The 22,662-nt window shown below is 33.0% G+C and overlaps 1 protein-coding gene across 1 annotated transcript in view; it reads left to right on the top strand.

The window, feature by feature from the left end:
- The window catches only part of ERGIC2 (ERGIC and golgi 2), a 36,358-nt gene extending 17,652 nt beyond the window's left edge, over positions 1 to 18,706 (top strand). The window contains exons 6-14 of the mRNA XM_067696048.1: positions 1,721 to 1,761; positions 6,003 to 6,104; positions 7,312 to 7,407; positions 9,426 to 9,481; positions 10,380 to 10,478; positions 13,817 to 13,914; positions 16,717 to 16,879; positions 17,953 to 18,035; positions 18,205 to 18,706. Of these exons, the coding sequence (XP_067552149.1) occupies positions 1,721 to 1,761; positions 6,003 to 6,104; positions 7,312 to 7,407; positions 9,426 to 9,481; positions 10,380 to 10,478; positions 13,817 to 13,914; positions 16,717 to 16,879; positions 17,953 to 18,035; positions 18,205 to 18,267 (801 nt within the window). The 3' untranslated portion in view covers positions 18,268 to 18,706. The remainder of the gene's footprint in view (positions 1 to 1,720; positions 1,762 to 6,002; positions 6,105 to 7,311; positions 7,408 to 9,425; positions 9,482 to 10,379; positions 10,479 to 13,816; positions 13,915 to 16,716; positions 16,880 to 17,952; positions 18,036 to 18,204) is intronic.
- Positions 18,707 to 22,662: the final 3,956 nt, after the last annotated feature.

Below are 22,662 nucleotides of genomic sequence, written 5' to 3'. Positions count from 1 at the left end.
TCAATCATTTGTAGAAGAGGAAAGTTTTATTTTAATTTAACTGTCATGAACTAAAAGTCATGTCTTAGCCAGAAAGTTAGAAACTTAAAAATATGTAATTGTATATTTTTATCAGTAATTTTTAAAACGTTTAACAGTGTTTCTGGTAAGTATTCATTCCCTTGTCCTAATTTATATTAAAATATTTAAGAATTATTATTAATGTAAAATTATTTGAGATAATTTTTACTTGTTTTTAAATTTTCACTCATTCTTTTAATATGCAGTCTGAATATTAAAAACTTAATTCTAATAATTTTACTGGTTTCTAAACCATGATCACACAATATGCTATGATAGCTACTATTTATTTAAAGAAAAGAACTACTTTTAGGGATGTGAGAAAGTGAGGAATCTGACATAGTTGGGTTTATATACTGACCTTCATTATCTGTGATTTTTCAAAAAATTTTTTAATCTTTTGAGTTCTTTTTTATATATAAAAAGGAGAGAATAATAACAAACTCACAAGGTTGTTATGAAGGTTAAGTGAGATAATGATTTAAGTAGCATAGTGCTGAGCACAAAGTAGGCCACTCAGTAGTTCTTTACCCGCTGTGTTAAGCACTATACCGAGCAGTTTGGGGAAGTCAAAGGGTGAATCACATAGTCCCTGCTGTCAGTAGTTTTATTCACAAGGTAACTGGGGAGCAGTTGCATGTAGCCTCATCTGTTTGCCATGGTGTGTTTTATAGCACTTTCTTTGTGTGCTGTGCTGTGAAAAAGGTTGGGAAGCAAGGTATAGACAAGTTCAGCAGGAGTAATCAAAGTAATTTCACTGTAATCATTAACCTAGAGCAAGTGGCATATAGAATTTAGACTGACATTAGGGTCACAGTTACAGGAGAGGAAGGTTCCAGGTTGATATAATTAAATAACCAAAGGCACAGAGGTAGAACTGTCTGATGGAATGAGGGGTTAAAGAGAAAGGATTTATAGTGAGAGAGTAGTAGGTTAGGGCATGATTATGGAGGGATCATTAATGATATTGATAAGTTAGAAAGTAGAATTAATATGCCTTGTTATAAATCGCCTTTTAAAAATCAAAAGTGGACTTTTTGTTGGAAAATTAAATTGTGGGTATTGCCACAAACTGTGAGAAGTTTGCCTCTTTTCCTCTGATTCTACAAAGTAGCTAAGTTTGTCTTTGAATTGGTGAACATAGTGCCTAGATAAAATTTCTTGAATTATTCTTTCTTGATTAATACATGTGGGAATTATAGTGACATTGTTAGGTCATTTCAAAACTTTTTGATTTTATCATGGTATTTTCCTGGCAAGAATATGGGCTTTGGATGCTTGAATATTATACTTAAGCTGTATGTCTTTTTCATTTCTTCTTCTCTTTTAAATACTTAAGTTTCATGCTGGCATCATTTAAATGATTTTAAGTCTTAAAATACCATTTTGTACATGTGATAGATTGCATTGTATCCATTCCTATAAATGTAGATAACTGTAATAGAAAAATATTCGCAATTAGTGAAATTTCTTTATACTACTTTTGAGTAAAATTAAAAATTTTTTAGTTTGACTTATGGAAGATTAAATGTAAATTATGAATACTTGTTTTTAATGTTATTATAAATTTGTTCCTTGGTCAAAGAAAATTTTAAAAAATTATGATATAAGAGCCAAGAGAATTTGACAGTGCTAGTGATTATGTTTTCCTTTATTTCAGGCAATATTTGATCTTTCACCACAGCAAAAAGAGTGGCAGAGGTAACAAGTAAACAAAGTATTGTGGTCCATAGAAATTAGATCATGCTTTGTCTATTTTGTCTACTGTATATTATTCATAGATTAATATATTTATCTAGGCATTTCTTTGGATGAAATATTAGCAGAATATAGTATATAATATAATCTTTACACTTTCAAAGATTTTATCAGATCTTAGGAAAGTCATATAATCTTTAATGCACTTTGAATCATAAATACATTTTAGTTTTCATTTAAAATTGTGTTAACTATTTAAAAAATTTTAAAAGCAATATATGATCAAATTTGAATATAAAGGATATAAAGTGAAAGTAAAAGCCTCCTCATCATTCTTTAAACCTAGTGCCACTAACTGGTGGTAATAACCAGAGTTAAATTTCTTGTGTAGCCTGCTACAAATATTCTGTTTGTGTATAATTTTCTACATGTTTCCATATTTGCTTATGTTATTTTTTTCCTAATACAAATGGGGTCATTCTATACATTTGTTTTATAACTTTCTTTTTCCAACCTAACCTTATATTTTGCACATCTTCCCACTTAAGTACATATAGTGGTACCCTTTATGGATAAGCTATAATTTATTTAATTGGATACTTATCGATGGGCATTTAGATTGCTTGCAAAGATTCTAATATCAATGCTCAGTGAAAATTCTTGAATCTAATTCCTTGTGTGAATGTATATATATATATACACATATTCCTCATGTACTTGAGTGAATATATGTATATATATATAAAGTTTCTAGAAAAGAAATTTATCTTTTAGAGTATATTTAATGTTTCGATAAGTTCTCATGACAAGGAAGAAAATTTGTAATGGTGAGGTAGGTGGTGGTTGTTAACTAAACTTACGGTGGTAATCATTTCACATATATACATCTGTCAAATCATATGTTTATACCTTAGTCTTATACAATGTTATATATTAGTAAAACTGGAAAAAAATTTTGATAGATAATGCCAAACATCTTCCCCAAATAGTTTCATTTATATTCCAAAGCTATCAATATGTGAGAGTACTTGTTTCTATACAACCTCACCAACAGTGGGTATAACCAGACTTTTTTTATTTTTGCCAATTTGATTCGTGAAAACTGGTATTGTACTTGTTTTAGTTAGCATTTCTTTGTAAATCAGTTTAATATCTGTGGATTATTTTTTTCCCATTTGTATTTTTGTGTGTGTGAAACTAATTGCTCATGCCGTATGCCCATTTTGCTTGATTGTTTTCTTAATAACTTTAAATAATTTTTTTTGTTGTTTTGTTTGTTTTTTGGCTGCATTGGGTCTTTGTTGCTACGCAAGGGCTTTCTCTAGTTGTGGCGAGCGGGGTGGGGGGGTGGGGGTGGGGGTGGCGCTGCTCTTCATTGCGGTGCTGGGCTTCTCATTGCAGTGGCTTCCCTTGTTGCGGAGCACGGGCTCTAGGCACACGGGCTTCAGTAGCCATGGCTCGTGGGCTCTAGAGTGGAGCGCAGGCTCAGTAGTTGTGGCACACAGGCTTAGTTGCTCCGCGGCATATGAGATCTTCTTGGACCAGGGCTCAAACCCATGTCCCCTGCATTGGCAGGTGGATTCTTAACCACTGCGCCACCAGGGAAGCCCAATTTTTTGTATATTAAAGAAATTAGTTCTTTGTTTTAAATAGTTACCCCATCCCCACTCTTTTCTTTCTTTTTGTTTTCTAGACTATGTCTTATGCTTAAAAAGGCATTACCTAATTTAAGATTATTACAAAAAAATTTTTTTACCCATTTTTTTTGTTTGTTTCTTTCTAGTCCCTAAGTACATTTCAAAGGCCTTTCTCTTTTAATTTCTACTTTCACCATTTGGAGAGCTTTTAAAATTAAAGTTGAAACGAATGTATTGAACAAAATAACTGAATATTAGGTGTCTCTGGGCTTCTAGCGCTTTTAGTAGAGAGCCATCCAGAGATGAAATACATTACTTTATTCCAGAAATGTTAAAGTGAGAAGTCTCCTTTCATCTAGAATTTTATTTAGTGTTCAAGACTAGTAGTAAGTGAGAGAAGAGATTGTGTTTTTACTGTTAAAATGATAGACATTTTCCATCGTAGTAGAATTTTCTACATCCTTTTATATATGGAATATAAACTTGGGTATTTATTGGTATATTTGAGGCAGAAGTTATACACGTATACACACACACACACACACACACACACAGAGTTTGGTGTCATCAACCTCTTTTCCCACTGCCCAGCACTAAAAGTTAAACTCTGGAAACAGAAGACACACATACAGCATACAGTTTGGTGTCATCAACCTCTTTTCCCACTGACCAAGCAATAAAAGTTGAACTCTGGAAATACAAGACATGCAAAAATATGAAGCTTTCAATTTCTGTTAGCATTAGATCTAAAGATTTTAAGTCTTTGTACATGTAAATCTGAAGATGGGATCTGGCCTCTTGAAGCTTCCTAGATTATCATGTTCTGCTTCTAAACAAATATTCTTGAATGGATTAGAGATGCCTAAGACCTAACAACCTGAATAATGTGCATACCAAAACGTTCTTTACCTGTAGAATTTGCTAAAAGATATTTAAGTTGTCTTTCAATTGTTCTGCTTTCTTAAAATATTTAGGATCCCAATTAATCTCTTTCCTTTAGTAAAAGGAAATCTCAAAGCCTAGACATAGCCTTCCTGATTACTGTTTTTTATTTATACTAAATTTACAGTATAAAAATGACTTTTTATTTTAAATAGGCCTGTTACCAGTGTTCTTAGTGGGTGGTACATACGTATTTTATCTTTATCTCTCGCTTGCACTTCTAAAAAATGTTTATTATATCATTATGATGGGATGTGAAATATATTCTCATTTACATTTGCTTCTTCTTTAAGTTCCTATGTTTGTTAATAATTTTTCCAAGTTATTTATCTGTGTGTATGTATGTGTATATATATTTTAAAGACTTTTTAAGAGTATTTTTAGGTTTACAGCAAAACTGAGTGAAAAGTACAGAGTAACCAAATATCCCCTGCCCCCACCCGTGTACAGCCTCCATTGTTATCAATATCCCACACCAGAGTAGTACATTTCTTACAGTCTATGCACCTACATGAACACATCATTATTGCCCAGAGTCCATAGTTTACGTTAGAGTTCACTCTTGGAGATGTACACTCTTTGAGTTTTAACAAATACATAATGACATGTACTCACCATTACAGTACCTGTAGTTTTACTGCCCTGAAAATTCCCAGTTTTGTCTATTCATCCCTCCTTTCCCTCTGGGTGTAAATTTTTTACTTGCTGAGTTTGAACTGTGATACAGGTGACTTTGGATGTTAGTTATATAAAGATATAGATTAAAGGATATAAAATAGGATTATATCTAAAGATACAAAGTTATTGTTGAAAATGTTAGAAATATTAGAGAGAAGAAATACTTTTATTCTTGGTTTTGTTCTTCAGAATAAGTAATTTCATGAGTTATGTAAATGCAACAATTTTGTAAAAAAAAAAAATCTTCAAGCAACTAATTTGTTTTTAGTGGCAAAGTATATTTAAAAAGAAAATCTAAGCATGAGTTCTCAAATGAATACTTTGTTCTCTATAATCCTATACCTTATATGCTGATGTTCTTTTTAAAAATTATAGGTAGAATATAATAGTTCGTTTAGAATGGTCTTGTCATAGGATAAAGTTCAGGTTTCTTTGGAAAAGGCAGACACTAGGTGATATTAAATGTCACTGTGGCCTGGTTTGTAATGAGAATTGGATGCTCCTGTGTGGATTTAACCCCCAGTAACATGCCCCTTTAAGTCCATCGCATCTATTATGTGGCCCCTTATTTGTCTCATTCTTTGTATCTGTAACACTTTATTCAGTGCCCGACAAAAACTAAGAATTTTGTTATTGCTGCGTGCATGCATGAAAGATGAATTTAGATATTCAGGTGAACAGAAGTTCTTTCTTGGTGACCCTGATTCCACCAATAATGGACATGTAATTAGTGTCCACACATTCATTACTGATGGAATTAGACAGACTTAAGGACCCCAGCTGTTACACCTCTAGCCATACTCCCTCACTTTTCCTGCTTTCAAGGAAATGACCAAAGAATACTTGGGACTTTATTTTAGAATAAAGTTATGTAATAATAAATGTATGGCTTAGCTAAGTCAACTACCTGTGTTATTTTTAAAATAGTGTTGGCTTTCTCTGTGTGTCTTACTGTATTTGTTAACTATTGCTTGTTTTTGTATTTAGGATGCTACAGCTGATTCAGAGTAGACTGCAAGAAGAACATTCACTTCAAGATGTGATCTTTAAAAGTGCTTTTAAAAGTGCATCAACAGCACTTCCACCAAGGTGGGAGATTTTGTGAGACTATTTATTAAGAATTTATTGGGGCTTCCCTGGTGGCGCAGTGCTTGAGAGTCCGCCTGCCGATGCAGGGGACATGGGTTCGTGCCCTGGTCCGGGAAGATCCCACATGCCGCAGAGCGGCTGGGCCCGTGAGCCATGGCCACTGAGCCTGCGCGTCCGGAGCCTGTGTTCCGCAACGGGAGAGGCCACAACAGTGAGAGGCCCGCGTACCACAAAAAAAAAAAAAAAAAGAAAAAAAAAAGAATTTATTGTGACATAATTTTAGTATTGGTTTACTCCTCTGAATCTTATATTTCTTAGAGAAAATGTAATCATTCTGTATGATGAGATGTCTTTTTTTTTTTTTTGGCCGCACCGTGCGGCATATGGGATCTTAGTTCCCCAACCAGGGATTGAACCCGCACCCCCTGCAGTGGAAGCGCGGAATCTTAACCACTGGACCGCCAGGGAAGTCTCAAGATGTCTTTTTTACTCTTAAATTTATGGCCTATGATACTGATCAGGATTATCCCAAATATTATTTTCATTTTTATGTGTGTATGGTATACCTTCATATAAAATTGTACTAGGTTTTAAGAACAAATTAATTTCATTTACCATTATGAAGATGTATAAAGTTTTGTTAGGAATTTCATGTTTTTATTTCACTTTTTGTCTCTTTTATAGATTAGAAGAGCTGATATTTGGAAATGCTATAATCATGAAAATGATCATTTAAATTTAAAAATATACAGAGGTTTTACATTTGCTTAGGAAGAAAATGTTATGTCTATTTGAAGTTAAGTGGCATGCCCTTCCCTTACTCATTCTTTTTCCCAACGCTTCCTGTCCCCTAAAGTACCAGAAACATGATAAAAGCATGTCTTTGTTGGACTAGTAATTCTTTACTTTTAATTTTTCTTCTCTCATTAGACTTAGTCCTCTGGTTAAATTTGAATGACCTTGAAATTTTATATTTGTGTAAATAATACATATATATAATAATTATATAATTTTTTTCATTTTGTAGATGTTTTTTAATAAAAGTGTAGACTTCAAAAAACTGCTATTCTACTTTTGACATTTAGAACATTATCTAAAAATTGATCTTTAGGGATTTTTTTTTCCCATCTATAAAATTTTCTCACCAGAAATATGGTGACTATATTGAATACGCTGTAAGTAATTCAAATGTATCTTGTTGTAACAGGGAAGATGATTCATCACAGCCTCCAGATGCTTGCAGAATTCGTGGTCATCTATATGTCAATAAAGTAGCGGGGAATTTTCACATAACTGTGGGCAAGTATGTTCTTTTCACTTACTGAAAATACTTTAAACAAGTTGGCAGTTTGGTTAAAAGTAAATTCTTTGTTAATCAAATAATATATAACTAACCACTAGAGAACTCTTAAAATGTATATTTTTTATGTCTTCAGCCTTCAACCTCAGGATAGAGAAGACTACTAACTTTAAAAACTACTGCTTCAAAACAAAAGAAAAATAGTCATGTCATATTTCATATATTAAAGTATATAAGTTGTAGGTAAATATGAATTAAAACCTTCAGCTTGCCAAGTTTTAGTAGCCAGAAAGCTCTTACCTAGACATTTCATTAATTTGTTCATTTTGTTGGATATTAGGTTTTTGTTTTGTTTTTCCTTTTGGTGATCCTCATCAAAATATAATCCCTGACCAGTACAAGACAAGTATTTTGATGTAGTTAGAAATATGTCTGGGATAAAGTTAAATTGGGTAAATGTTAAGGAAAAATATCAGACCACCTGCCTTCATGAGCAGAACCCAACACAGAAACTGTCAGATAATAAACACTTGGTAAATTCCTGAATGAATAAATAGATTCTCTGATTATCTCCTCTCTCTTTCTCTGCTTTTCTCCCTGCCTTCCTTCCTTCCATCTAGACTTGCAAAGCTGAACAATTCTTCATTGCAAAAGAAGAGTATTTTTTGAGTACTTGCTATGTGCAAAGTACCATGGTAGATACTAAAGATGAAGCAGTGAAAAACAGAGAAAGGGTTTTTGCCCTTATGATGCTGACATTCTGTGAGAGAATCTGAATTTTAAACAGTGAATTACACTAATAATTATTTAATTATAGTTGTATTGAAGTTATAAAGGAAAACTATGGCTGATAAGAAACTATATAACAAGGTACCTGACCTACTCTGCAAGTCAGTGAAGGCTTTATTGAGGGAAACCTTTGAACACTAATGGATGGTTAGGAATTTTATATATAAAAGGAGAGAATGGCATCTAGACTGAGGGAAAGGCCATAGAGCAGGACAGAGCGTGGCTGGAGATTTTTTAAATATATAGAGACAGCATTAGACTTCTATGCAAAATTATTTCAGTGTTTACAGTGATCAGATCAAATCAGGCATTTGCTTTGTCTTTGTTTTGTTTTTTTTGGCCGTGCCACATGGGTTGTGAGATCTTACTTCCTCAACCAGGGGTTAAACCCGGGCCCTCGGCAGTGAAAGTGCTGAGTCCTAACCACTGGGCTGCCAGGGAATTCCCTGCTTTGTCTTTGTTATCCCACTCCTCTTAACATTCATGTTTTGTTGTTTTGTTACTGTTGCCAGGGCCTATTCTCTCCATCCCCAACCTGTAGATGGGAACCTTAGAATTTCTTGGTATCATATAGTCAACAAATGATAGTTGGCTCAAAGAAATTTAGAAGGTTTTATTGCACTTCTGAATAAAAACAATATCCTACTCCAAAACTAACTGAAAGAGGGAAACGTTGACAAATATTGGAAGAACTTCTATATTTTGGCCTTTGTTCTCAATTTCACTTACCTCTCCATGTGATAACTCATCTTATCAATAAGAGAGGCCAAATGGAAAAGCATTTGGTTTGTATCCTATCCTTACCTTATCTGGGATTTTGAAAATCGGGAATGTCAACTCTAAACCCCAGTTAAGCAAAATGTCATCTCCCAGCAAAAATACCTGGATTCCAAAAAAGTACTCAATTACTACTATTATAATTTGAATTTCATTAATAAGTTTGTAAAAATTTGTTTTCTCTCTTGTTATGTAACTACATAATATCTTCAGTTTTGCATCTTGGCCCACAAAACCTAAAATATTTACTGTCTGACTCTTTACAGAAAACGTTTGCCAACCCCCAGTTTATTGCATTACTGAGATGAGATTTACCTACTTAAATCATGGGCCAAGTATGTTGTTATATTATTTTATACTAAGAAAATTATATAACTTAGGAAAGATCCCCTTTATGATTTTAATTAGTTATGTATTTAAATGTTATTACTTTAATCTTTTCTTCCTCCTTTCAGGGCAATTCCACATCCCCGAGGTCATGCACACTTGGCAGCACTTGTCAACCACGACTGTAAGCAGTTTCTGAAATTTCTTTCTGTGAAGATGTCCTTGCAAAAAAAGTGTGTTTTTTAATTTTTAGTGCAGGTGCGAGGTAGGGCTTTGGAAGTGGGGTATGCCGAAAGAAGATATCTAAAGGAGAAAATAAATGATCTAACTTATTGACTAATCCATTTTCTCTTGTCTTTAAGCTACCTATATTTCTTTTTAGCCATAGCTCAGAAGTTGCTGAGGTAGGGAGAAGCACCCTTGGTGTGCTTTATATCACTTAGTACACATTTCTGCTAATTTTTTTTTTTTCTGATAGTTTTTACACATAGTGAAGAGAATATATTTGAAACTTGTTTAAATATGTAAATTTAAATCTGGACATTTACACACATATATAAAGTATTCAGGTTAGTTTTGTGTAATGATTATCATAAAACTTAGTTTTTAAAGTCTCCTTTAGACAACAAAAACAAGTAATAAATTCCATAAAAAACAAGTTTAGTTACATAAATGTGCTAAAGCAATAGTGTGTATTAAAAATATACCTGATCAGTTTCATGGACATCATCTCAGTTCTTCTAACACAATCCTGTTTCTATATGATGATTTGGACTAGAAAAGACTTATTTTTTTGTTTATCAGAATTAGATGTCATATTATTTCTTAGATATTAATTTGTATATAATTATGAAATTTGCGATATAGCATTTTATCAGAATGTGTTTACCTCTATACATATAATTCCCACATATTTGCATGCATTTTTCTTAAAATAATATGTTTTTAAATACTATATTATTATACCAGCAGATTTTAGATATTTTCATTTGAGAATAGGTAAGAATGTGAACTAATCTGTAACATGTAGTTTTGAATAATTTAATTTCTCTACTTAATTTTTTTTTTTTTTTGCCTCTTAGCTTACAATTTTTCTCATAGAATAGATCATTTGTCTTTTGGAGAGCTTGTTCCAGGAATTATTAATCCTTTAGATGGAACTGAAAAAATTGCATTCGATCGTAAGTATTTAATAATTACTGTTGGAATTTGCATGTAAGCAAATAGTTCTTATAACTTTGATATTAATACATTTTAAATAAACCTCTTCCTTAACCCCCTTGTAACAGATAAACGGATAAATCTTGAAGTGGTTTGAATGGCTGATCATCTTTAAGTGGAGATGTGTGTAAGAGAATTTGTTCTAGTAGTGGATGAATTTTAAATGGTAAAAAATGAGCCATGGAACAGAATAAGAAATTAGTCAGAAGTAGTCAGGAGAAGGAGTAGAATTTAAAGGCTCTCTAAGTATATGAAAGGTTAATGTATTAAGAGGGCATAACTGCTTTTTCATGTTCAACAAAGAAAGAATAAGAACAAAAGAAAGTTTGAACATTATAAGAAAAATTTTCTTCTTTGTGTAGGTTCAGAGTTCTAAAATCTATACAATATTTACCATATCAGAAACCTCTCTAGAGAATTTTACAGACATCAGAAACCTAGAGTTCTTCTAGAATGGTTTGGTATTAACACAGTCAGAAGTAGTACAGATACCTTTTATTACTGTTTGTTTTAACCATCTATTCCATTTAAAATTTCAGTTTATGCAAATATGGATGGATTATTAAGGAATTAAAAGGTTTTTTGGTTTCTGATGTTTGTTTTTTGAAGATTTTTGGTTGCCTTTCTTCTTAAATAGTCATATTATATGCCTTAAGGACATCTAAAGCTTCCTGTGCCACTAGGAATTCTAGCCTTTGCAAAACTGTAATTAAGGATTTCATTTTTTATTAATTCAAATAGATTTATTCATGTTCTTTTCAGTATTTTACTCTTTTAGCATAGTGTCGTAATCATACATTAAACATGTTTTATTTAGAATTCATGAGTATTTTATGTTTGTGTGGGAATGTTTCACTCAAGGAAGCTTGAGAGTACTAAATTTGGAAATGTGTGAGTAGAAACATTCTGAGAATTACAAGCTTTGTTCTGTGTAATCTCATCTTTAAGTATGTGTTCATTCTACACCAAAATACATTAAATATTACAAGAGATGCGCAATTGAAAACATGTTGGTTAATACTTTGTTTCAAGATGCTGAAATGAACTATACATTTTTGTAAAGAAGCAGATCTAAATATGAACAGATTAGTTTTCAAAAGGCTCTTTAAATTTACATGTTCAGGAAGACTAAGAGGTGTTTAGAATTATTTATAAAATGGCATGAGATGAATGTCAGTAGGTTATTCAAAGCTTTAAAGCAGGTATACTCTTCTCCTTCCTAATATATGTTCTATTGGGCCTCTTTTTCGATAAAGAAAAAATTCAGCATTACAGATCTGTTGGATTCAGGTAACTACCCTCTCCTTCATGTAGGAATTTTGAGGGGATTACTTAGCAGTGACATGTTTAATGCTGTGCAGATTTGGACAGACCTATAGCCTTTGGAACAGTTTGTGGCTTGCAACAAAATCTAATGCAAGAGCATTTTCCCCCTGCCTGGCCATTAAGTTATCTAACAGACTTATATATTAGACAAATAGGTCTTCAGCAGTTCTCTCTCCATAGCTTAAAAGGTTTCCAATTTTCCCTGTCAAGTTTCTTTGACCCGCTTTGGCTACTGTTCATTGCATTGGACTTCATTCCGCACGTGGTGAGATTTCCTTTGTCTCTCATTTTTTTCCCTCAAGTCTAATTATCCCACCCATGTGTACAGCATTGGTTATAACCTCACCACTCTCAATTTCATCTTCTTTTTCATAAATACTTCGTACTTGAACACCTTCTCCGCTCATTTTTAGCTTATTTTTGTTTATGACGTAATAGAGATATTTGTAAAACACCTCAAAAATAAGCACAGATTGAGCAGTTCACTTTACATCAGAGAACAACTCAAAGGATGAAAGATCGTCCACAATTGATAAGCCATTTATTGGTGGTGGACAAAGTTGACACACTTGCTCTAACATTATCTGTGGTAATATTTAGGATTTAAGTTGAAATTAATAATAGAACTGGCCAAAAACTGTTTTATGTTTTTGAAAGTTATAGTGGTACAAGTGGTAGTTATAGTGGTAGGTGAAATAAGAAATGGTGAAGTTGAAACAGGCTTTGCTTTATTTTGTTAGAAACTTGTTTAATGTTAGTGTTGAAGAGACCATTAGTCTTACCTCTCCCTTCTATCTACAATTTTAACTTTCCCTCTCCTATTCTGAATTACAGTGAGATAAGAGACAGAGAAATTGAACTGATGGAAATAAAAATAAAAATTAATTCATGCTAGACACATGAAAGTACATACTGTATACCTCCATTTATATGCAATTCTAGAATAGGCAAAACGAGTCTGTAACAATAGAAGGTAGATTAGTGGTTGGCCTAGGACCAGAGGTAGAAGGGATTGACTAAAAAGGGGTTCAAAGGAACTCTTTGGGGTGATTAAAATGTTTTATATTTTGATAGTGGTGGTGATTGTATGGATAAAAACATTTGTCAAAATTTATCAAACCATACATTTAAAATTTATATATTTTATTCATGTACTCAGTTGTCATAGACAGTTATCACCATGTGACGTGAAGTACATCGCAAACGTAATGAGGCCCTATTCACTTAACCTAGCTGAAACTATAGATAGATGTATCTAGTTCTAAATTTTCTAGAATGTAGACCTAGAGAATTAACATGTTTTGTATTATGTGAACTGTTAATTGCTTAAAATTAATTAATAATTAGTAATATACTGGTGTTTATGACTTGTATTAAACCTATAAATGCCTAATGACTATATAAATATGATCATTTTGATTACGTAGTAACCCCAGGCCATCATTCAGTAGTTTCTTTGCTTATTTTCCTACTGTAGTATTGATTCTTTGTATTTATCCAAAGGCTACATTTTGGTTTATATATCCAATAGCTAATTCAGTTTTGGTTTATTTATTTCTGTTCAGATATTAGTAGAAACTGAAAATGTGTCTTGTGGTGGTTATGCTATTATAACTTTATTTTTATTAGTTTCTGTACTATAAAGAAATGCTTTTATTTTCCATATTTTATAAAAGGATGATAACGATTATAAAAGATATCTAACTAGATAACTAGCTCATCTTTTTTGACATCTTCTAATAGATGTGTGTGTGTGTCTGTGTGACTATTTTATGCTTACTGAGAACTTGTTTTACCAAATGTGAATATATTGCTTTCATTGATTCTTTTATAATATTTTTTTGTTAGACATTAAGTTATAAGTAGCATTAAATTTCAGATTAGATGTATTTAATAGAAGGCTGATGTATTTGGCAGTAGTTTCATTGCTACTGGATGGATGAAAAAAACCTACATTTTGTTTTTATTCTAGACAACCAGATGTTCCAATATTTTATTACAATCGTGCCAACAAAACTCCATACATATAAAATTTCAGCAGACACCCATCAGTTTTCTGTGACAGAAAGGGTAAGTTGAATCCAACTGGTAAAATTATTTTTTTAAAGCATTTTATAGTCCCGCTACAAAATTAGTTTGGAGTTTCAGGTAATGCCCTCCCCCATTTAAAATTTGAAATGCATTGACATTTTATTTTAAGTCAATAAAATATCAGAAATGGGTATTAAGTATGTTTTAGAGTAAGAAAAGAAGTAGATTTAAAAAATCTGGAATGTTTTCCATTCAATTAGTAAAAAATTATTAAACTATGATATTAATTATTTTACTCTTAATATCTTAATACTTGTTTTCCCATGTACTGGTATAAGCAGTTTTTTTTAATCTGCCAGCAGATTTTCTGATTTCTCTGTTATTTATTTTTTACTTAATGTATCTACCCTGGGACACGCATGGTTATTGTGACTCAGATAGCAGATTTAGAGGGTTTGCCTTCCTAATTTAGGGCTTCATATTCATCTGATTGAGAGGACAGACGTTCTGCAACCTTAGGGTGGAGTGGCCTTATAAGTAAATATTGATAATGAGAAGCAGAATTTTGGAATTGGGCAGTTTAACAGATTTCTCACTTACTCTGGGACCATGTTTTCTTTCTTTCTTTCATTCTTTTTGTTGTTAATTCTTTATTTTTATAAGCTATGTTTTCTTATTGTGTTCAAGAATGGTGAATATTCAAATACTAGTATCCAGAAGAATTCCAGAATTTAAGTGCTTTTAAAAATTTGCTTTCGGGCTTCCCTGGTGACGCAGTGGTTGAGAGTCCGCCTGCCGATGCAGGGGACACAGGTTCGTGCCCCGGTCCAGGAGGATCCCACGTGCCGTGGAGCGGCTGGGCCTGTGAGCCAGAGCCGCTGAGCCTGCGCGTCCGGAGCCTGTGCTCCACAACGGGAGAGGCCACAGCAGTGAGAGGCCCGTGTACAGCAAAAAAAAGAAAAATAAAATAAAATTTGCTTTCCTCCATATGAAATTTTCCTTTGATAGTCTTATAACTTGTGTTGACTATGTCCTCAGTAATTGTAGAGTTTTCCTTATTCTTGGGAAACTAAATACTAAAGTTTTTAGGGGTGAAGTGTCATGTGTTTATAACTTTTCAAATGGTTCAGGAGGAAAAATCAAGTATGTGTAACTCCGTGTGTGTGTGTGTGTGTGCGCGCATGCTCACATGCAGAGAGAAAGAGAAACTAGGTAAAGTGTCTACAAGTATATATTGTGCTTTTTAGCATTTCTTTATGGGTGGGGAGATAACCATTTCTCACTAAGGTTGGCAACACCTGAAGGTCAGGCAGTCTACACAGCAGCACGACTTTGGGGAAAACCGGCATGCATACATTGCTAAGGAAAATGGCATAGTCTCTTGGAAGGGAGTTTGGCAATATCTGCAAAATGACATATGCATTTACCTTTTGACCCAGCAATCCCACTTCTAGAAATTAAATCCAAAGATACGGTGGAAAAAAAGTGATGTTGTATATGAGATTATTCGTTTTGTTACTTGTAATGACAGAAGACTGGAAGCAACCCAAGTGATACATCGACACAATGGAGGAACATGCAACTTTAAAAAAAAGAGACAGATATCTATATACTGATACGAAATTATCTCCAGGATGTATTTTAAATAACAAAAATAAATTAACAAGAAAAAAAAAAGAATCGCAGAGCATTTGACCTTTGTGGGATGTGTTAGTGCTGATAGGACAACTACAGTGGTTGTATTTCACTTAAAAAAAAAAGGAGTAACTGGAGTTGGTAGAGTGGAGGATGAGAAGGACAGGGCTGACCTTCATTGGTCCTAGACCAAAAGTGAATCATTATGAGTCTTTTGTTATGTAGACACCGTGATCCCTAAAACAATATCCACTCACATAGGTGATGACAATATATTTATAATTTTGGCAAAATATTGAACTTATCAGAACTTAAAGATGAAGTCCCTTTATATTGGAAACTTGATCAATGTCTTATAAGGCTCTGTTGTGCTAATAGGCAAAGAGGTTTTGTAATGCCCACATGAAATTGTTTTAATTTCCCACGTTACTTGTCTTCCTAAAGCTTGCAGTTTAGTTACAGCTTAGTAAAAACAAGTAGGGCCTGACACAAAAATCATAGCAAAGCACTGTGGTAGCATAGTTGTTTCATGCTATAAAAGAAATTTGCAAACTTGGGTTTTGAAGTGTAAACAGAATGGAATGAAACAATATATTCTCACTCAGTGTGCACACTGTGGTAGGTTTATAATTTTAGTTACCCTCCTTTCAAGAAAAATTTCCTTTAAAAACTGAACCAGTAGCTCAGATATTGATATCTTTCAAATTAATGTATTATGTTTTCTTCCTGTACTCCATCTCATATAGTTTAAAATGAACAACAGCAATTGAAATTGGTTTTAAATCTTATCATTCAAATGACAGGAAGTAGATAGAATTATTTTGTAAATTCTTAGCAAAGAAATAATACAAAAAGTATGTCAAAATAGGAATGTAGTTTTCATTGATTTGGTCAATGAGGAATGTGCCATATAAACTCTTGAGTTTAGTAGAAACCGTGTAGATGTAAAGTGACCTTTTTGAGAAAACAGTAAAAAATGATTCTGTTCTTTTGATTGCTTCAAAAGCTAACCATACAAAGAATACAGAATAATTTGCTTATTTCTGGAGAGCTTGGTCTAGTAGGACAATTCATAAAGAGATTTGGATGTCCCTCTTGTTCAGGAGGGCTGGAGGGCTTCATATTGACTGTATACAAGTAACCTAATGATGTGAATCCTGTTTGTCTCTTCCTCCTCTCTCTCCCCTTCCTTTTGCCTTCCTTTAGGAACGTGTCATTAACCATGCTGCAGGCAGCCATGGAGTCTCTGGGATTTTTATGAAATACGATCTCAGCTCTCTTATGGTGACAGTTACTGAGGAGCATATGCCATTCTGGCAGTTTTTTGTAAGGCTTTGTGGTATTGTTGGAGGAATCTTTTCAACAACAGGTTAAGATTCATTCCTTTTTTTGTCTAATTTCTAAAAGTTCTGCTAACATTAAAAATCAAGATGCTTTTACTTAAAAGGGGAAAGAAATATACACATTCTCATGTTTTGATACTTAAAGAACTTTTTCTTTAAGATTTAATTTCAGACCTCAAAAATTGTATTGATTAAGCGTTACACATAACTAAGTTCACTGCATTCAGTGATTTATGGGAGATTACTTAGTGTGCTAGAGAGAGCCTAGGATTGGACCCAAGTTCTGTCATTTACATGGTGATAGCTTTGTGTAGGTCACCTAAATTTTCTGAAATTGTTTTCTCTATATAAAAATGAGAATAATAATATCTAACTTGCAAGTGTGTTATAGGATTAGATGAGAAAATGCCTAGAAATAGTAGATACTTTGAATGTAAATTTTCTTTTTCAGTTAAGGTATTTTTAACTGTACACAACGTAAAATTGTATTTTATGGTATGTTGAACTATGAAATATGTGAAACCAAATTTTTAGTCAGTAATGTTTTTATGACTTTTGGTCTTTTCGCCGTAAGATTATGGGATTCTCTCAAAGATAACTTGCAGAATTGTAATTCTGAAAATTTGATAGTTGAGTATAATAGATAAGGAAACAGTTCCTTTTTTATCCTAACCTCTATTTAATATTACATGGGGTTTATATAGTTTGAATTATATTTTTAAAATGGATGAATAGCTTTTCTTATGTAAGTTTTTATCACTGCTTTATTTAGATTCATTTAAATTTATGGTGCTAGTAGTATTTATTTTTCAAAATTGTGTAGGTGTGAGACATATTAAGCACCTTTGAAAAGATTGCTTTGTCAAGGTCATGAATTATGTGGCTTTGTGATTTTGAAAAGAAATTCATTTATTTTAAAATTCAATTGTCTTGATATTTTTGACTGTGGAAGTGAATAAAGCAAACTGTTTCCTTCCTTATCTATTCCTTTATAATAGTTTTTTATTCTTACTTACAAAATTAGGAAATGAATAACTTAGGAAGAAATTTCATTAAAAGCATAATTTAATTAAAAACATAAACTTATTTTTTATTACAGGCATGTTACATGGAATTGGAAAGTTTATAGTCGAAATAATTTACTGTCGTTTCAGACTTGGAGCCTACAAACCCGTCAGTTCTGTAAGTGGTGTAGTATAAATGGTGCTGATCTCTAAGTCATAGTATCATTGTTAAATCTAAATAGTAGCTCTTGGCGCCCAGAAAGAAATTGCCCAAAATAAAGTGTTGTGTTTAGAGGAAATAGTGTAAGGAATAAAACTAATGCTTCGGTCTTTTTATTCCTCCCTAGGTTCCCTTTGAAGATGGCCACACAGACAACCACTTACCTCTTTTAGAAAATAATACACATTAGCACCTCCCAAGTAAAGGAGAAAAACTTTTTGTCTGAGATGTAAAACGTTTTTAATAATAAAATATTGTGCAATATATTCAAAGAAAAGAAAATATGAATGAGAAGCAGGAATCACCCTAGGGGAAAAAAAGAAAAAGAAAAAAACCCAAACTGAAATCCTATGTGTGTTGTGTCTGTTACAAATGTCCTAGAAGAAATTATACAGCTAATCTAATCAGTGAATAAGCCCAACTGGAATATTGCGTTGAAGATGACCCCTTCTGATATTTTCATAGCAACGGCAGTATCGAAATCAAACCTTGCTTCTTGATGACAAAGAGCCTGAAGGAAGAAGTCAAACCACATCTAAAGAAAATGGCATTGATAAGTGCAAATGTTTGCATCTGTTTGTTTTTAAAAGATATGATGTCAGAATAAAATATGTAAAACATGTGGAAAACTAGTCTAGACTTTAAAAAGTGTGGTCAGGTCACATTGTTAATAAAGGAAGAGAGGGCGGGGCCCGTGTGTTATAGCCATATTACTGTTAAGCCATAACGACAAGACCATTTATCCAATAATTCAGTCTTAGGACGGTTACTGCTTTTCTTTAAACTCTGGCGATTGACTTTTCTGATCAGGGCAGGGTCGTGAAAGACTAAGGTGAATTCTTACAGGGGCAGGTACATAGATGCTATAATATGTAACAGAGGTATCATTCACAAATTATATAGTGGGCACTTATACAGGGAGAAGAAAGCACATGTTTAAAAAAAATGCTAAGTTTCCTAATCTGATCCTTATTATTGGTATACTTTGGGAACAGGGGGTGAGTAATAAAAAGATCAACTACTAATGATGAAAATTACCAGTCTGTAAAAGATTAAGAGGATAAGTAGCATATTTTGTGTGTGTTGTGGTGAGTGGGCAACAGGGTAACTTTAAATAAAATAGAAGCATGAGGCAAATATTTAAGTAAGACAAGATAATGTCAGATCTGAGAGATTATAATATTAAACAATGTCCGTTAAACTGTAAAACTGTATTATGAAAGAAGTATCTGCATTCAGAATGTCCTGAATGTGATTGATTTTGTATTAGATTGTGTTGGTCTAGCTTTCTTACTATTTAAGGATTGATTTTAAATTTATACACTATAAAAGATTGAAAATAATGAGAGGGGTATATCACTCAGGTGCTGTTAAAAACTAAATTTGGAATATGTGTGCCAATATCATTTTTCCTTTTGTAATACTTAATGATAGTAGAGGAATCATCAACCAGTCTTCATGGTTTAAGTCATTTAGGGAAATGGGGAGACAAAATTCCAGGTAAGTAACAAGGCCAAGACTAAAAGACAAGATTTAAAATGGTGGTTTTTAGAGAACAGGCCATCACAAGTTAGAGTTTTTCAAATTGCATTCTTTTCAAAGGTAAAAGAAAAGTCAAACAGTTGGGGCAGATAATGTAATGGAGAGAAGGAGAAATACTGATAAAACTACTTTTCATTCAAGCTTATGTGGAATGGTATTTTGCAGATAATAACAAGTGTCATTGTTTAAGATATACAGTTTATCACTGAGCCATTAAATTAACTGATTAATATAGGTAACAAACATGCTTTGAAAGGTTTTTGAATTCAGAAGATTCCAAATAATGAATGGTCGTCTCCGTATTTCTCATTTCTTTTCTTCAGATATTATTTCCGATGAAGGTAGACTAGGAAAAGGAATTTTAATTAGAATTAAAATTTTAGCTGTTTTAGACTGAATGTCGGTTCTGTGAATCTGCTTGTCAGAAAGTTCAATTAAGTTTCAGGGTTTTTTTTTTAATAGGAAAAATATTGATTTAGAATTATTTTCTTTCAGTTAGGATTATGACAGTTAAGTATCTTTAAGAAGGATTTTAAAAATTATTCTCGTACTTACATATGATTTTTAATTGTTTCTGTGTTTTCCAAATACCATATTAAAATTTTAATGGGGGCTTCCCTGGTGGTGCAGTGGTTGGGAGTCCGCCTGCCAATGCAGGGGACACGGGTTCATGCCCCGGTCCGGGAGGATCCCACATGCCGTGGAGCGGCTGGGCCCGTGAGCCATGGCTGCTGAGCCTGTGCGTCTGGAGCCTGTGCTCCGAAACGGGAGAGGCCACAGCAGTGAGAGGCCCGCATACGGCCAAAAAAAAAAAAAAAAAATTTTAATGGAATTAATCTGTCCCATTAAAACTGACTATAAAAGGAATTTCTTTGAAGCAAAATCCTACTTTGCCATTGATTTCCATTTTAAAAGTTAAGAAAGGTTTCCACCTGAAACTCCTCAAATAGGGTCAGATTTGGGGCAATCAAAGTATTAAGATTCTGACCAGCCCTTTGTATGATGAATGATGAAGTATACTTGCATGTTAGGATTTATTAGGAGTTTTTGACCTCACCAAGTGTTTCTTTTCCATTGCAGAGAACACTGTACTGGCCTATTATGTAGCCTTGGTGTGTGCCTGGGGTGCCTCCAGTAGGATACCCAACTTTATTACTCAATCCTCTTTATTAGGGCATTCATAATATCTATATATATATTCCATCCTAAATATTTTTAAGAGTTGAGATCTCAAATTATGTGAAATGTGTTTTTTTTAAAACTGTGTTTGCATATATTGGCCTATAAAAGGAGATGAAACGTTTAGGTGAATAATTCTCTGCTACAGTATTTGTACACTCAGACTACCTCCTGGTGAAAGCTTAACTCAATATGAGAAGTACAAAATTATTTCTAATTCTCAACTTAGGTGATTAATACTACACTTTTCTCGTATACATTTTATGATATAAAGCACTGAATTTTTATAATAAATAATTTACTAATGCAGACAAAGTTTACAATCTTTAATACTAACTAATTTTGGAATTCATAAAGGAATGACTAAGATCTCCTAATTTTTTAATGGTATAAGTAGACATATGTTATGCATTGTCTTTTTATGTCTTAGGTTAGTAATTCAAGTAACAAAATAAATTTATATGCAACCCCCTTGCTTCAAAATTTAAAATTTTGAATCTTAAACTTCAGTTCGAGATGCATAATTTTGAATGTTCAAAAATTACTTAAACATGACTCTTAGGATCTTTAAAATCTCATCATGCCCTTTAACCTAGTACTTAAGTTCCTCCCTTTCTATTTGGAGCTGTAGCAAACCTTCAAAGTGAGTCACCTTTTGTCAGCACTATCCAAATAGATCACTATTCGTTCACTACCTTATGGTATGATGTCTGGAGTAATATCCAAGTAATTTCTTTATTGTAGTTCCCCCCCCAGCCCTTTTGAAATATTTTAGTGACAGTATCACTTATCATTATTTTAAGAGTAGGAAACAAACTGCCTTGGATTTTTTGGTTTTCTTGTAGTTTTTTTATTGTGTTGTTTTAAGAGAAAAAAACCATAAAAGACTCATTTAGTGTCTCAATCCTGAACATTTGGACTCTAAATAAAATAAATTGTACAACTTCTTTGTCCCTTTACGATCATGTACCCCCAAATAAGGCTCAGTTCCTCGTATTTTTCTTTTTCCTTCTAGGAAAACTACAGCAATCTTTATCACTCAGTTACATTTCCTTTGCTTCAGATGGAGCTAAATTGTTGTATGAGATTGGATTCATTCTGTATTTTTCGTGTTATGAATGGACGAGTGATGAAAATTGAGCAGTTGACTCAAGTTTATAAAGCTGTAAGCAGATTATAATCAGCAAAACATTTAATAGTTTTGTTTCAGCAACTCCAAGTTGTACTGGATATTTATCAAAAGAAATTAGATGAACAATTCTTCCAAACATCGTAACTCATTTATGCTATTTGTGTAATGATTTTAAGGTAAAACTCAGAATGAGAAGGTGTGGGGGGAAGGTGTACATTGATGAAAGCTACATACTAAAGCAGACCTTCAGCAACACGGCATATAATTATGTAATGAATATTTTGTAAATTCTGTTTCCAAGCAACTATGCAAGTCAATTTGGTGATTTCTTGTATTATACTTACCTTTAATTTCTTTAAGATATTTTTCTAGGATTGATGAAAGTTCCCCAACCCCACATCTCCCCAACCGATTCACAGTTCCAGCTTGGAACTGCTATTTCAAATAAAGTAGGGACACACATAAAATGTTCACCTGTGTGTTAAGAGAGCTGTTTCTAGCTATTAAAACTCAATTTCAGTTACATATCCTTTGTCATAATTGTATCTACACCTCACAGGGCATTCCTGTCTTTCAAGCCAGTTACATCCCTAAAACCAGCAATTTCTATTTTTATTTTGTAATTAAAAAATATATTTTAGTTTATTTATTTTTGGCTGCCTTGGGTCTTCGTTGCTGCACGCGGGCTTTCTCTAGTTGCAGTGAGCAGGGGCTACTCTTCGTTGCGGTGTG

The sequence above is a fragment of the Pseudorca crassidens genome, chromosome 11 (assembly GCF_039906515.1).
Source record: "Pseudorca crassidens isolate mPseCra1 chromosome 11, mPseCra1.hap1, whole genome shotgun sequence".
NCBI classification, from domain to species: Eukaryota; Metazoa; Chordata; class Mammalia; order Artiodactyla; family Delphinidae; genus Pseudorca; species Pseudorca crassidens.
The sequence above is the reverse complement of the archived record's forward strand: the minus strand, read 5'-3'. Positions and strand labels throughout refer to the sequence as shown.